Genomic DNA, 15,964 nt, shown 5'->3' with positions numbered 1-15,964 from the left:
CCCCTTAATGTACAGGCACACTTCACTACAAATCTCATCTTAACATTGAGTTATAAATCCTGTAAAAATGTCTTCGAAGTAAAAGGAAAATTGCTGTATCTGTAGGCTCAGAACTTCAGGAGGTCTCTAAATCTAATGTTAAATTTACATCATAAATGGAGGCCTTGGTGTCTGCTTGTTATTGTGTTCATACCACTGTATATAAAGTATGCACGTATTCAAACATTGTCACATTTGAGCACTGATGGTCTGCTGAGCGGTATTATGTGGGCAGTACTTGTGTATGACATAACTGACCTCTTTATGTTACTGTTATGGTAAAGAAAAAAGTGAAAGTATATTTAATAGCTGATTGGTGGGATTTAGGTTTTGGAGATTGGACTCTAATAGCTAAAATCTAATATTAGGTCTGCTCCTAAAACTTCTGTAGTGTTTGAAGACATGATACTTGAGGTACTGAGGGTCAGTTTGGATGAAGGTCAACTGCTCTGTGAGGAGTGATGTGAAGGTTGTGCGCTCATGGAGGCTTTACTCTTCTGAGGTCTCTCGAAGCTGTCTTTCGTACAGGCTGAGTACATGATGAACAAACTGATACTGCTCCGCTGTCTGGATCATGCCGCCTCTGTAATCACAGCAACAACAACATGAGACCAACTGTTAATATACTTAAAGAGATAGTTCTCCCCGAAAATGTAAATTCTGTCATTAATTACTCTACCTTATGTTGTTTCAAATCTGTAAGACCTTATTTTATCTTCGGAACACAAATTAAGATATTTTTTATGAAATCTGAGAGCTCTCTGAGCCTCCATTGACAGCAAAGTAACTACCATGTTCAAGACCCAGAAACATACTGTAGTAGGGAGGGACATTATTAAAAAAGTCCATGTGACACTAGTGGTTCAACCGTAATTTTTCTGCGCAAAGCAAACAAAACAAAACTTTATTTAGCAAGTTTAAAGTTCTCTTCCGTGTTAATCTCCACCACCATTCATGATAATACCATGACACACATGTGTGATGCTGCTCAGGAGCCAGGGTTCTGACATAAACCCGGCACTACAGCCATTTTAGTAAACAGAGGAATGCACAATTATGCGTCGTGAACGCTCGGCGAAGTCTGACATGGAAGATTGTTGAATAAAGTTATTTTTGTTTTCTTTGTGCACAAAAATTTTCTTGTAGCTTCATAAAATTACGGTTGAACCACTGATGTCACATGGACAATTTTATCAGTGTCCTTATACTACCTTTCTGGGCCTTGAACGTGGTAGTTACATTGGTGTCTATGCAGGGTCAGAAAGCAAAAATATCTTCATCTGTGTTCAAAAGATGAACGAAGGTCTTACGGGTTTGGATAGATATGAGGGCGAGTAATTAATGACAGAATTTTCAGTTTTGGGTGAACTATCCCTTTAATAGCATCTAACAGTCAAACCTGGCACTTAGCAATAGCCTAATGTAACACCAACAGGTCTTGTGAGGATTTTTCTCCATGACTTAAGGCTGGCCTGGAATACCACTGAGGCCAAACAGCTCACATTTATTCTGCTGCTGTCTCAACTCAAACTGACACTTGTGGTTCCAAGGATGTAGAGTATATCTATATTTTACCTGTCCAAGCGTAGCTGGCTAGTAGTCTTAAGGATGTCAACCACCCCTTCATTGCTTAGCTGCTGGCACAAGATAGAGGTAGCAATGAAACAGCCAGTGCGTCCAATCCCTGCACTAAGAGTAAAGAAAACGTTGTTTAAATATATAAGCTTTATCTTCTTACTGTCACTTTAACAACTTTTTTGGAATGTGTGTGTTACCTGCAGTGGACAATGACAGGGCCACTGTTGGGCGGAGCCTGTTTCCTCACTTCCTCCACCTCCCTAACTAAATCCAAAAGAGGTGGGGCCTTGTCTGGAGTTTTCTGATCTGGCCAGGATGTGTACCAGTACTGTCTGAGAGTGCGCTCCTCACCCTCACTCTACACACACAAACATTCACTAACTTGTTAATAAACATTTACAGTTCAGTAAAGCCAAATTTGATTTGGCCATCTGGGAAAATCCTACAAGATTCCTATTATTCAAGGTAAAAAAAAAAAAACTGACGCCTTTGATCACTAGTTTAACATGAACTGAAATTCCTGTGTAACATGGCTTATACCTGGGATCCTGTTCGTACAGTCTGACAAGCAACAATTGCAAAGCACTCATAAATCACATAAGTGTGTGTACCAGGCTTAACACACATGTATACACAGGAGCTCTTCTAGCCTTCATCAGTACTGGGGTTCTGTTCAAATTAATTAAACTGAATCTAGTACAATTTCAGATCTTTTTGCAAACCCATTTGACTTATCAATAATGATTCACAAAGGTCTAGTTCTGATTCCAAACAACTGAGCTAGAAGACACATATACATTATTGCTGAAATAGTATCAGGGAAAATGATTATCAGGTTGGTAATCTCCAACATCATATATATACTGTATATATATATATATATATATATATATATATATATATATATATATATATATATATATATACAGTATGATGCTCATACTAACACATACACACATTCTTTGACATAACACTTTAATATATCTTACACAGATTTTGTGATTAACTACATTTCCTTCCATTACGTGAAACACTGCATGGCTAAGAATATTTGTCTCCATGACAGCCATGCCTCCAGTGGAAACAGAAGTAAAAAAATGTTGCGCTCAACCTGGACTTCTCTCTTTCTGTCCTTCTCATCTTTCTTGTCTTTCACACAGACTTTTAGAAGGTAAGACTCTTCTGTAAATATGAGTCCTGTCTTTATTACTTTTACTGCATAGTAATGTCTACATGAAACTGAATAAATAAATTGTATTTGTAATTGTAGAAATAACTTTTTAAAAAGGGATGGCTTTTAAAAACCATGTAATCTGCATTCTAAGATTGAACTTTTTTTGGTCTCTGAATTCTAGTTTAAAAGAGGATTCAAAACATGATACAGTCGATTGTCTTGTCTCTCATGTGCTATAAACAAATTCAATGTTGCTGCAATGTTGTAATGCCACATTAACCTATAGGAAGTACTGTCACCAAAATGCTGGGGTTCCCTCAGGGCACAGTCACAATTACATATGCCACATTTTGTTTCAATAGTTTAAAACATTACCAAGATACAGCCTTCCTATACTCAACTTTCAGCACAACTTTGAAATGTGTCAAAATTCTATTATTTCAGTTAGTATCATTTTGCCATATTTTTGGTAAAAATGTAACAGATAAAATTAAATAAGTTAATACGTTAAGACTCCTTTAGTCATTAATTTGCATATAAAACACTAAAAATTCAAGTCCGTTTTTTTTTTTTTTTACTTTTCAACACAAGGGAACTAGACATAATCAAATGAACAAACAAACCAAACCTTCACAGTGAAAATCCTTAGACTGTAGTCATCTGCCTGGATGACCAGTTTGACAGTGATCTCGATATCTTCACAGATGACACTGTCCTCTGGCCAGTATTCTGTGCATTTCTGTGGGAAACACACACAAGAATGCTTTATTTGATTCATATGTAATATATGTTTTATTGTCCATCAAAGCCCATTTTAAACCATTTAGAAAAATTCCATTCATGATTTCTGATGACTCACTGTAATTCACCTAAATATTTCAAGGCATGTAAATCACCTTAACCCTGGTGTCTTTATTTACTTTTTGACTTCTGCAAAATACCCAGAGTTAGAAATTAACATCTGAGTATATGATAAGTAGTTTGATGTTCAGCGTGAGTTTGTGCTACTGAAAGTATCAAATAGTGACAGGACAAGAAGAACTATTTAGTGTTAATTCAAGTTTGCTATACCCTGATAATTAAGGAGAGAATACATATGAGTTATTCAAATATCTAAAGATGTTTAATTGCTCAGCATGAAAGAATAATTCCTCCCAATCATGTGATGTGTGTACATTTATATATAAAGACCTCATTTTTTTCTTCAATGTTGGTGATCATGACAATAATGGGACAGCGCTCCTGCCAAACCATCCTCCAGAAATCCCCCACTGTGTTTACAGTGGGACCCTGTGTAGCAATGTAAGCCTTTTCTTTCCCTCCATAGCCCTAAAGAAAAAAGGTTGAAAGAAAGAAGAGCATTTGAACAGCCTGATATGTCTGATTGATTAGAGAACCTTAACTTTTCAGCCCATTGCCTTTCTATGTGATCAGAAATACTGCACACTTCTGCAAAACCACATCAAGTTATTATTTTTCAAACATTATGCAGTCTCCTAATACTTTGTAGTTTGTGAACTCAGAATAAATCATAAAAGCTATGACATAGGGCTCATATATTTATTACCTTAACTTAGAAGGAAAGAGACAGAAAGTTACATAAATATAAGAAATAAATGAATGCTAAATGATTAATAACTCTAAAAATGTGGTTGCTTCATCACAAACTAATTTATACAGTTTATTAAAAATGAACACATCACAGCATACATCAATATGCAAAATAAGATTTTCATTTGACGCTAACACATACTCACCTTCAAATAATTAGCGTTGATGTAGGTGCTGAGAAAATCACCTTCCTCTTTTGCTTTTAAGCAAACTCTGCTATGTGTGTCTGCAATTTAGAGTTAAGATCTTACAAATGCAAAAACATGCCAATATCATCAGTAACAAACCTCATCAGCCATTTCCACATTTTACTGTATGCAGAGTATTATACACACTTGGTAGTATGGTTTTGTAGCGATTCTTCCTCACCACGCCAGGAAAACTGTATTCTTTAGGGTCCACGAAGTTCATTGGTGTTTCCTGTTTGAACCAGAATTACAAGATGAGAAGTGCTGTCATGTTACGATCACTGTTTTATTTATCCATTTAACATGGATTTTACTGTGAGTGTCACTCACATAGAACTCAGCCTGCAGCGCAGCATCGTCCAGTGCACGCTTCTGCAGCTGCTCGGGGGTGAGCAGGTTGGATGCGTTCTGCAGGTATTCCTGTGTGCTCTGCTCTCTAGGGGACAGCAGCGCTCCATAGGGCTCTGTAGTACCAGGGGTGCACATGTCCAACGTCAGAGACACATTAGAACCTCTCCTGAAAATCACAACAGAGTTTGTGTGACAATGTCATTTGAATATACAATATAAATTCAGATGGATTCAGAATTTTTCAAGGGCTAAAGCCTTTCAGGTTCTTTCTTAAAACTAGTAAAATAAGTGCAAACCGGTCACGACTACTTTGACTACTTTTCTTTTTATAGTAGTTTCTGAAGTTGCACTTTAGCATATTAAATTCTGAATACATGAGAAGGGAATTTGTCTCTGTTAAAATATTTATTTAAAGTTGCCCTTAAATAATGAACAAATGCTTTTCCATGTTTAACTATGACACAAGTGGTTAGCCTTTCCACCATCACCACTTCTGTATTTATGATTCTTTCCTCATTAAAATGTTATGCACACTGTCACATAAAACGCTGAACCATCACAAGAATATTCTTGAAGCAAACAACAACAAATTATTTATAGAATGTAACAGGGCTGGATGGGAAAATTTTTAGTCCCAGCAGCCCACCTGTATTATATTATAATAGAGGTGGGCCATTTTACATAAATATCTAATCTCATAAGAGCAACTGGAGACTGGGTTTGCTCCTCACATTACACATAGTTTGATCCATTAAATATATATTTTTTAAAAAAATATGATCATGATAATAATATTAATGTACTTTACTTATTTAAATTATTTATAAAATAATAAACAAAATAATAAAGTCTAATAATACTGTTATATTTTAAAATTAAAGGAAGTTTTAAATAAAATCACAATTCATTATTTTATAGTAAACTAACAAATAAAATGTTGATATTTATTTTTTATTGAATTCTCATCATTTTCAAACTTCAAATCAGCAAGATTTTATTTTGGCGGGTTGCTTATGCTTTCAGTTTGAATAGAAATCTTATACAGTATTACAGTTTGTCGATCTAATTCTGCATCAACAGCTGTCAACCATGTTGGTACACAAATGAGCGGTCTGAAGTAATTTACAAAGCACGTTTTATTTTGGTCGCGCATACACAACTGCATACCACTTATTTGCAACTTTGTATACATAAAAGTGAAAATCGCATTTAAAGATGTCTAAATTAAGTCCTTAGCAATGCATATTATGAATTGAAAAATGCATTTTGACATATTTACAGTGGGTTAATTTACAAAATATCTTCATGGAACATGATCTTCACTTAAAGGGTTAGTTCACCCAAACTAACCCACTCACGGGTTTGGAACGACATGAGGGTGAGTTATTAATCACATAATTTTTATTTTTGGGTGACTGGTTTTGTGGTCCAGGCTCAAATATGTACGTATATATATATATATATATATATATATATATATATATATATATATATATATATATATATATATATATATATATATATATATATATATATGTATATAAAGAAAATGGCAGTTGGTGTGTGTGTGTATATATGTTATTTTTTCTTTAAGCAACAGACAAGAAAAAATGAACGAATATGTGAACAAAACGTTTATTTGCTCTATTGCAGCAGAACTGGCCTTTAAAAGTCTAGAGCCATTAGAAATTAGAGGCAACCACTGAATTCTAATCACAATCCAAAGATGCATGGGCAGTTATTTTTTATATACTTAAATTTGGTTGTACAATTTGAAGATTCCAATCAAACAGAATGGTCTGACTTTAGCTTTGTGAAGATATGCTAAAAATACAAATTTACTCTCTGACAGCAGGTGGCGCTTATGGAACAGCAGTGATAAAACGTTATCTTGGTTACCACTGTAAACAAAGCAGCTGTGCTTGTAAACTTTCAGCTGTGCCTTCCAAACTTTTCTGAAAACACGAGAATAAACGCTCTAACAAAGAAAACTCAGTAGAGGCACTAAAAGTTCACTTTTCGCAATGCTCAAAATGCATGGGGGTTTATATGAATGTATCAATGAAGGGAACTGACTGTGTTTTAGCATACTTTCACATAGCTGAAGCCAGTCCTTGTTAAAAAAAAAACATTGTATCGGACCAAAGTGCGTTGGCCCACTGGGAAAATGCTCGGTATATCCGATTACCAATCCTGCAATATAATATACATCAACTACAATGCATCCAGATGTGATTTTCTTACCTTTCCTGCAAGCCCACAGGTTTTACAGTGAGAGTGACAGGGTCAGCTTCGGTCTTCATGTCCATAAAGCAGTCAAACACAGGGGTCTCAGGAACAGCATCCAGCTCGTAGAAATCCTCCTGTTTAGCATCTGTCCATTCTGAATATGTAAAGGAGGGCTGCCTGCTCATGGACTGACGACGGTCATCAGGGAAGCAAGGGTTGCCAGGCACCAGGGTTTTAATGCAGAACAGCGTCTGTTGTGACAGCAAGTAGGGGGAAAAAGGAAAGTTCAAGCTTTACACAAAGGAACAAATGCATGCTCGTTTCAAATCAGCTGCGGCAACACTTTATAAACTAGCACATGCTGTAATGCAGTTATACAAGTTATTTTATAAACAGGTGAAACTAAAGTAACAAAAAGGCAAAAGCATAAAGAACATACTCACTCCAGTACCAAGGATGACTACACCTAAGAAGAGTGTGGCTATGAGGGGCAACAAGCTTTCCACCCTCCATATCTCCATCTGCAGACAATGAATAACATATGATATTCAATTCTCTTTCACATCAGAGAAGATATTTCAGTTCTAGCTCTATTACCTGTTGATCACAGGCATCGCTGGTGGAGAGAAGGTACTGAAGGAGATCCAAAACTTTATGTGCTGCTGGAAAAGCCCTGTATCCATTCAGTATGTAAAGGACCCACAAACCCTGAACAAATCCACAAAACACACATATTATTGCACACAAACCCTTTAAAATACATCAGTACCTTGCATATCAACAACTAGGGGTGGCAAAGAAAGATATGAGACATTGGATATGAATGACTAAATGTGTTTTGGTATTTTGCCACAAGCTTAATTGGAAATTAATAATTTTCTTTTTTTTTTTTTTTTTTTTTGCAAATAGACTACCGTTCAAAAGTTTAGGATTGGCAAGATTTCTTTGTATTGTTTTTGAAAGAAATGTCTTGTGTTCAAGGTTACATTTATTTGCTCAAATAGTAAAAACAGTAATATTGTGAAATATCAATACAAATTATAATAACTGTTTTCTACTTTTATGTTTTTTTTTTTGTTTTTTTTTTTTTGTTTTTACTTATTTCTGTTATTGCAAAGCTGATTTTTCAGCAGCCATTACTCTAGTCTTCAGTGTCACACAATCCTTCAGCAATCATGCTGAACTGCTGCTCAAAAACAGTTGTGCTGCAAACCTTACATAAAGCTTTTATGTGTAATGCATTATTAAAGTAGTTTTGATGCATTAATTATGCCTTATTATTGCACCTTACAATGCATTGTACAATCTCATGAATAGTTTTAACCACAGTTAATACACATATAACACTTAGCAATTCATTGCTACACTATGCATTTTAAATTTGCTTATAATTATTAACGACAACATATAATGTAAGCACATTACAAATAATTATAATGCATTACACCGTGATAAAACCATGATCAATTTTTCAGGATTCTTTGATGAATAGAAAGTGCAAAAGAACAGCATTTATTTGAAACATTAAATTATTTTATTATCACTTCTGATCAAGATAATGCAGCCTCAATGAATAGAATATTAAAAGTATAAAGGTACTGACCCCAAATTTTTGAACGGTAGTTTATGTGTATACATAAGTCTTGCACAGCTGTTTGTCAGACAGGAAGGCATACGGTGCGGTTATTGACTATAGGGTCGATCACAGCAGACCCCGGAACAGCCTGTTTTTCTATACTTGTATGCACAAACACATTCAAACGCAAAGACAAACAAAATGATCAACTGCTTAATTACATCTAAAAGCCAAACTTTGCCACTTATAGACAAAACCAGAACATACTGAAACACTCTCACACATGCAGCAATAAAAATCAATCAATGGTTAATGGTGTGCACATCTGCATAAAGTGGGATATGTACGTGTCGAATTATTTGTTAATTATTTGAGAAATGTGCATAAACTCACTGTGAGCTGAGAAAGTGTGTACAGCAGGAGGAAAGCACCAGCGGTAACACTTGCTTTCAACACTCTTTCCCATAGAGCAACCCCAACACCTGTCAGGGAATCGTGGGTAAGTGGGGAGGCACTCTCCTTCTCTTTGGGTGCGTCCTCTCCGACAGGGGCTTCTGCCATGCTGCTCCTAAAACGTCCTGTCTTTAAACAGCTGAAACAGACACAGAGAAAACCATGTCGGAAGATACACAGCAAACAGCAATGCAGCTGAATGTAATCACAGAGTAGTTCACTACAGCTTCTGCAGTACAGTCTCATAATTCATGGCATTGCTGTTGGAGGAAGGACACATTCAGAGGTGGACTTTGCAAATGAGACAGTGCTGTGGACATAGCGCTAACACAGGGTGTTGTGCCATATACAGTGTGAAAAGCAGTCTTAACACAAGATCCATAATTATTAGCATTAAGAAAAGATTTAAGTTTGAACAGCAGAGAGTAGCATTATTACATTACATTCACCATCTAATTTTGCATGATTACTGTTAGTCTTCTGCTTTATTTTGTGTTCATTAAATGAGAACCATCAACCATGGAATAGCATTCTTTTGTTGGGTTTCAAAGCATGTTAAGGCACAAGTTGAAGTCGGCTCATTTAAACTGAAATATTCTCACATCATTTGAGAGTTACTGCTGATCAAATTTGTAACACTTTCTTTTTTTTCACAGCAGAAATGCTTATGACACATTGTGTTTAATATTTAAACACTTCACTCTGCACTGATAGTGACTATCACTTTTCAAAAATTGAAGGTGTACAATAACACTGCTCTGTCAAAGTTAAAGCAGAGTTTCAACAAAATGAACACCGACTGAGATTCAACCATGAATAAACCAGTCAATATAATTTTGTTAAATCCAGCATCTATAAGTCCATGTAAAAACGAAAGTGCTTTACTTTGATAAATAATCATAGTTAATTTAGGAAAATAAAAATATATTTGTGATAAATCTTTCAGTTTTGTCATTGGTCTAATAACTATATCTGCTATTAAATCTACTCTACTGTATACATTTGTCTTAAAAAAGCTTTAGTTCTTACTACAATGATGCTATTAGCCATCTGTTAGTTTTGATTTACATTAATCTTTGTCCTAAACAGTGACCATTTTAATTTCTAAAATATAATACATCTTTTATAAATATAAATATTCTAAAACTTCAGTTTTAAAGAACCTTAATAATATTTAATATTTTGGTATAGGTAGTATTGTAACTATATATATATATATATATATATATATATATATATATATATATATATATATATATATATATATATATATATATATATATATATATATATATATATATATATATATATATATATATATATATATAATTCTGCATTCATGGTTGGTATAAAAGGGTGTAGAGTGTAGAGTCAGTGTAGAGTCAACATTCAGTGCTGGAGTGGATCACTCTGATCAATACTCTAGCTCAACACACACACACACACACACACACACACACACACACACACACACACACACACACAAAGACTGAGGTTGCATTTACAAGAAAAACAGTCACTTCAGCAACAAACACACCCGTCCCCCTTTCTTTCACTCCTTTATCTCTCTCTGTCCCTCATCTCATTTCATCTCATCACTTTTCTTCTATGGATTTCTCCTTTCTTCTTTTCCCTATTTCTTTCTGCTTTCATCTTTTTTTAATGTTTACCCCTGTCTCTGAATACCTCTAACCCTCGTCTGTGAATGGTTTTCTTCTGTCCATTTCGCCTTTATCCATGTTTAACTCCCCCTTCTTCTTTACCTCTTTTCTCTGATAAATATTATTACTTTATTTATTCCTATGCTCTATTCATGTTGCAGCTGGATGCTCTTGAATGATCAGAATGAAGAGAAGAGATCGCTGTGTTGAAAGAAACACACACACACACACACACACACACACACACACACATATAAGTAAACACCCTTCACAGATTGTCTTTCATCAAACCTAAGCATAATCATCTCATGCTACTTGTTCAGTCAGCATTCAAATCCCAGCCACAAACGGTCTAATGGAGAGATGAAGAAAAACAGCCTTTGCAGAGAGGTATCTGAATGAAAACAAGGATGAAATGGGCCATGAACTCCATATTTAGTAGGAAAACTATATGTTTTTTTGTTCTTAAGTTATTTAATAACTTCTGTGTTCTCTACTCGTCACAAAAAATACAATAATAACTCAGCAAAAGTGTTTTTAATCACTATGATATGCCTGAATGTTTTCATTTATTCTCATATAATGGTGTCCTCATTTTTATAGATGTAATACATCAGAATTTAATATTTTACAAACGGCATTTAATTGTCAATGATAACTATACAGCACTATTATTCAGTAAAATTAAATTTTTCAGAAAGAATGTATAATTTAATCTTCAGTATCACTAAAAACACTTGTGTGTTAGTGTTGTGTATATACAAAAGATTCATAAACCACACCACAATCCAAAATATTATCTTTGTGAAAAAAAAAAAAAATTCATAAAGAATAATTCATAAAGAAACAATAAAGGACTTACTGTATAAAAAAGCAAAGTTAGGCTCACATGACAGTGACAAACACCTCTCTTGGGACCTAATACAAACTAGGAGTAGTGAGAAGAAAAAAGAGGAAAACAGAGATTATTTGCATTGCATTAGAGTGTCAATATATATAGTATAGCAGTGGAGGATCATTCTTACTCATGCAGCTCTGTATGGAGCGCTACAGATGGCGATACAAGCAGAGGACACTTCGTGCCAAGTCAACCAACAGGAGTCACTGAGTGGTTTCGAATAAATATCCTTCCATGAGTGTCTATCACAGAGAAATGACAGGTGGTCAAAATATAGCAGGAGACATGAATCCAAACAAGACATCCAGGAATTAAATGCAGTATAAGCAACAGGCTAGACAAAAAAATATTGAAGACCTTAAGGTCTGTGGAGAAGGTATCTAAAGCCGAACACACGTTCAGTCTTCTCCTCTACGATCAGTAAACAATAGCTGCAGAGGTCTGGTCTGGTGATGACGTGATCTACATTGGCATGGGGGTAACCATGGAAACAAATACACTCAGCAGCAAATGGTTTATATAGAACCACTATCAACACCCCCCTCCACACACACACACACACACACACACACACACAGATATACACACTCTAACACCCGCACACACAGACACGCAAAGGGACCATGCAGCAGTCACAATCCATAGTGGAATAAAAAGGAGAAACGCAGCTCCCCTCTGGCTCCTGCAACATTTATAGACATTTCCTGCCTTTTGTGTTTGAAACAAATATGAAATCTATTTATCGCAGAGTTTCCTCTGAGATCCAGATTCATTATACTGAGCTTTTTAAAGCTGCAATCTCTAGCTAGCCTACCCGAAACGCTACACATGAACACACATTAACAGCATAAACTAAACATAGACATATTCCACGGCCTCCACACTGTAAAATAAGACAGACTCGACATCCCACACATTATAATGAACTATAGTCTGAGATTAAAACAAAGTTAATATGTCAGCAACACTTTTAACAACAATAATGGTTGGCCTTTTATTTCGGAGACATTATGAGTATGGATCCATAAAGGAAACATTTGCTGATTTTTGTAAATTAATAGTTTTGATGAGAGTGAACAGAGTGCAAGAGAGAGAGAGATAACCTGCTTTAAAGCAGCCCTACTCTATAGAGCTGATGTTTCATTGTGCTTTCCTGTATGAGAGGATAAGGCTTTATGCTGGATGAGTTAAATCAATGTTTATTTATTTATTTATTTATTGCAGACTGGGCCCATTATTGCGCTGCACCTTTGGATTTCCATGAATGGGATTTCCAAAAAAAAACCCACCTCTCCGTCTCATTCTCCACCTCTGAAACGCATAGCTGATGTGATTAACTGGTTGTATACATTTCAGAGAAAGAAATGACAAAGACAGGGCCACAGATGGGAGAGAAAGAGAGAGAGAGACTGAAATCATGGGCAGAGGATTATTTGGACCAGTCTCCCTCCCCATGCAATATAAGTCTCATTGGCTTAATACATTGACTAAAAGCAAACCTCTTAAAATAATTCCTGCACTAATAGATTACATTGACCCAAAGTCTGAATTATTCAAACAAATGCTCAAAACCGCTGAAAATATAATAGTCTGACAGCATAGAGCCCCCACACACATAGGCAAGCAATCAGTTACACACACACACACACAGGATGGCAGCCTATCTGGAGAATATCAGGTACATAGAGAATGAGACAGTCTACACTTGTTGAATGCCATTTAAGGATCACAAATGCGTCCCTCTATCTCCCAAAATCCCATCCAATGGGTTCTGTGAAATGATCTTCTTGAACAATAAAAATACTGATAAGCATATCTGTTTTTAAAATAAACATAAAGACCATTACCTTCAACTGACCACCAGTCACTGTGTTCACCAACTAAAGGTAGTTTTTAAGAACGAAACAGCCAGCATAAATACGCGTACAGGCACCATACTGAAAGACCTCGCTCATTGACTCGCTTCGCCTCTTCATTGAAAACAACACTGTGTCGACTGAGCATCCTTAAAAACACGACGCGCGCTTCCACGGCATGAAGTGGACATTGAATAATAATACACACCGCTCGGAATACGGCAAAATACGGATGCGCTCTTACCTCTCAGATGGGTGACAGCAGTGGAAATGAGCGCGGAGATTCGCGCAGCATCATTAATATTCACATCACAGCGCTCGCGGAGACGCGCGCGGAGGAAGAGCAGGCAGCGGGAGACGCTGCAGAGCCGAGCAGCGGACCTCCATATGAGCCCGCCTCTCTCCACCGACAATCACAGCGAGGAGGGTCTGAGTGCGTGCGTGGCTTAATATGCTCCGGCTCCCTCTTCCGAGTATATTTTTGTTTCGTGAAATCCCTTTTGTGCGCTTTTCAAGAGGTGTTGACGTGTGAGGTATTGTCTTTCGTTCCGCGAGGCGGATGGTGCGATGCTTCGCTTCAGGTGGCGGCTGGAGGTGTAACCTAGGCAACGTGTCTCGCGGTAGAATGGGATGGAGAGGGATGCTCTTTAGTGCCCTCTCCTCTCTCCAGTCCCCTCAGCACTCACATTAGCAACTGCGTCATTTCCTAAAGCAAATGCAAGCACGTAGTATACTGGATGTTTCGCTCCTCCAAAAAGAGGATCTGTGTCACAGTCTGTGAATCTGACATAATCAGATGTTTTCTTTCTTTCTTTCTTTCTTTTTCAATTCCTTATTTTTCCTTTTTTCCAATTCCTTATTTCCTTTCCTTTCTTTCAATTCCTTATTTAGGAATACACATTATTTTGTATATATATATGGATGACAGCGGTGAAATGTATACACACACACACGCACGCACGCACGCACACACGCACACACACACACACACACGCACGCACACACACACACACACACACACACACACACACACACACTGCATATTCTACAAGTACCTGCTTCCATCTAGTGGTGCTTGACTATGTCCAGCATTGTTTATACAGTCTTTGGTGATACACGTCAACAGCGCCACCCGTGGTCGTCGTACGCAAACGCACCATGAGTTTTGGAGGCCTTGGTTAAATCTATTACTGTATAATTTTGGTATCTCGTTGATTATGAGACTCTAAAGTCCTGTGTGCATCTAGCTCATAAATATAAAGTATTTCTGTTGCTTAGTTGGTATCTCTTTACATAGGTTGGTGCTACTGTTGGAGTGGTAAAAGCTGGTTTGGCTGCTGTGAGAAAATAGACAGATAGGCTGGTTGTGGTCTGTGCTTCTGTTTCTGTGGGAGAGGTGGCATAGTCTAACTATAGGCCTACTTAAATTTATGCAAATACATTGTATGTTCAAGCTTATATCTTTGGAAAATAAGGATCCTCTGTTTTAAAGAAACTTTTCAAAATAATATTTAAAAGTATCTCCAAACACACTCTTTTATCCACTCTTTGCTGATACTTGATTCCCTAACCTTGTCCCACACTATGAGTCCTCAATTTTAGGAGTGTGCTATTACTTACATAGATTTATACCTGAAAATGAGGGACCTGAATAACATAACTGAACTTTTCTATACCAGTAAATAATCACCCAGAATAAGCAACAACTGCATAACAATAAAGCCAACTACTTACAACTGTTATGTCAAGTTTTGCCAAACTCATTAGATTTTGTGGTTGTTTAAAAAAATGTAAAAATTTACACTTAAGTTTAAAAAAATATTTAATCAAGCTTTTACAGACTAGTTTTTAGCACTACAAATAGTCACTCATATTTTGGAAAGGAAGTTAGAGTTTAAAAAATTGTTTAGTGCTGTGATCAGTGTGGTAAAAAAGAAAAGAAAAGATGCTTCTATTGTGAGCGGGGAGATAACAGTTTCACTGTTTCATCCACCAGCGATCTGAATGTATGACCACTTCCTGTTTAGTCATTGTGTTTGCCCTACTCTTTCTTGCATTCTGTTACCCAGGAGACTGCATACTTCACTGAACAGGACTGAGACCCCCCTAAAACAGAAAAACTGTTGCAACACAGAGAACAGTGAAACACATATCAGAGAAAACTGCACCAAAGCATTTACAAAGAAACATTGTTATGGGGCCGATGTACCAAATCATCAAGATTACTGCTGAGCTGTTCAGCTGAAACAAAAAGTAACTTACAGCTGTGAGAAAAAAAGGTTCTTGATTATCTAGATTTTTGCATAAATAGCTCCTAATGTGATCTGATGCTTGGAGGGGCCTTTGGATT

The 15,964-nt window shown here is 36.4% G+C and overlaps 1 protein-coding gene across 5 annotated transcripts; it reads right to left on the bottom strand.

Annotated features, from left to right (window-relative positions):
* Positions 1 to 312: 312 nt before the first annotated feature.
* On the bottom strand, positions 313 to 14,387 carry ptpn5 (protein tyrosine phosphatase non-receptor type 5). 5 transcript variants are annotated; one of them, XM_026267740.1, is made up of 15 exons: positions 13,859 to 14,386; positions 11,886 to 12,000; positions 11,723 to 11,788; positions 9,140 to 9,338; positions 7,768 to 7,878; positions 7,614 to 7,691; positions 7,186 to 7,421; positions 4,921 to 5,107; positions 4,738 to 4,822; positions 4,549 to 4,628; positions 3,983 to 4,120; positions 3,420 to 3,530; positions 1,815 to 1,975; positions 1,615 to 1,728; positions 313 to 622 (listed from the first exon to the last, which is right to left on the bottom strand). In XM_026267740.1, exons 4-15 carry the CDS (start codon positions 9,305 to 9,307, stop codon positions 529 to 531), a joined length of 1,563 nt encoding a protein of 520 aa, XP_026123525.1. In that variant the 5' UTR covers positions 9,308 to 9,338; positions 11,723 to 11,788; positions 11,886 to 12,000; positions 13,859 to 14,386; the 3' UTR covers positions 313 to 528. The 5 variants fall into 5 exon arrangements, with proteins under 5 accessions (XP_026123525.1, XP_026123527.1, XP_026123528.1 ...); XM_026267742.1 differs by lacking the exon at positions 13,859 to 14,386 and adding an exon at positions 12,116 to 13,578; XM_026267743.1 differs by lacking the exons at positions 11,723 to 11,788; positions 11,886 to 12,000 and having other exon boundaries at positions 13,859 to 14,387.
* Positions 14,388 to 15,964: the final 1,577 nt, after the last annotated feature.

The sequence above is a fragment of the Carassius auratus genome, chromosome 7, assembly GCF_003368295.1.
Source record: "Carassius auratus strain Wakin chromosome 7, ASM336829v1, whole genome shotgun sequence".
NCBI lineage: Eukaryota > Metazoa > Chordata > Actinopteri > Cypriniformes > Cyprinidae > Carassius > Carassius auratus.
Note: the sequence above shows the minus strand (reverse complement) of the source record. Positions and strands in the feature narration are given on the sequence as shown.

Bases quoted from the DNA above. Each gene is read 5' to 3' on its own strand.
- ptpn5 (XM_026267743.1), bottom strand. From the start codon at position 9,307: ATGGCAGAAGCCCCTGTCGGAGAGGACGCACCCAAAGAGAAGGAGAGT. The intron at 4,823-4,920 runs GTGAGTGACACT...TGGTTCAAACAG, and splicing joins CGCTGCAGGCTGAGTTCTAT to GAAACACCAATGAACTTCGT. The intron at 1,729-1,814 runs GTAACACACACA...CTTTACTCTTAG, and splicing joins CCTGTCATTGTCCACTGCAG to TGCAGGGATTGGACGCACTG.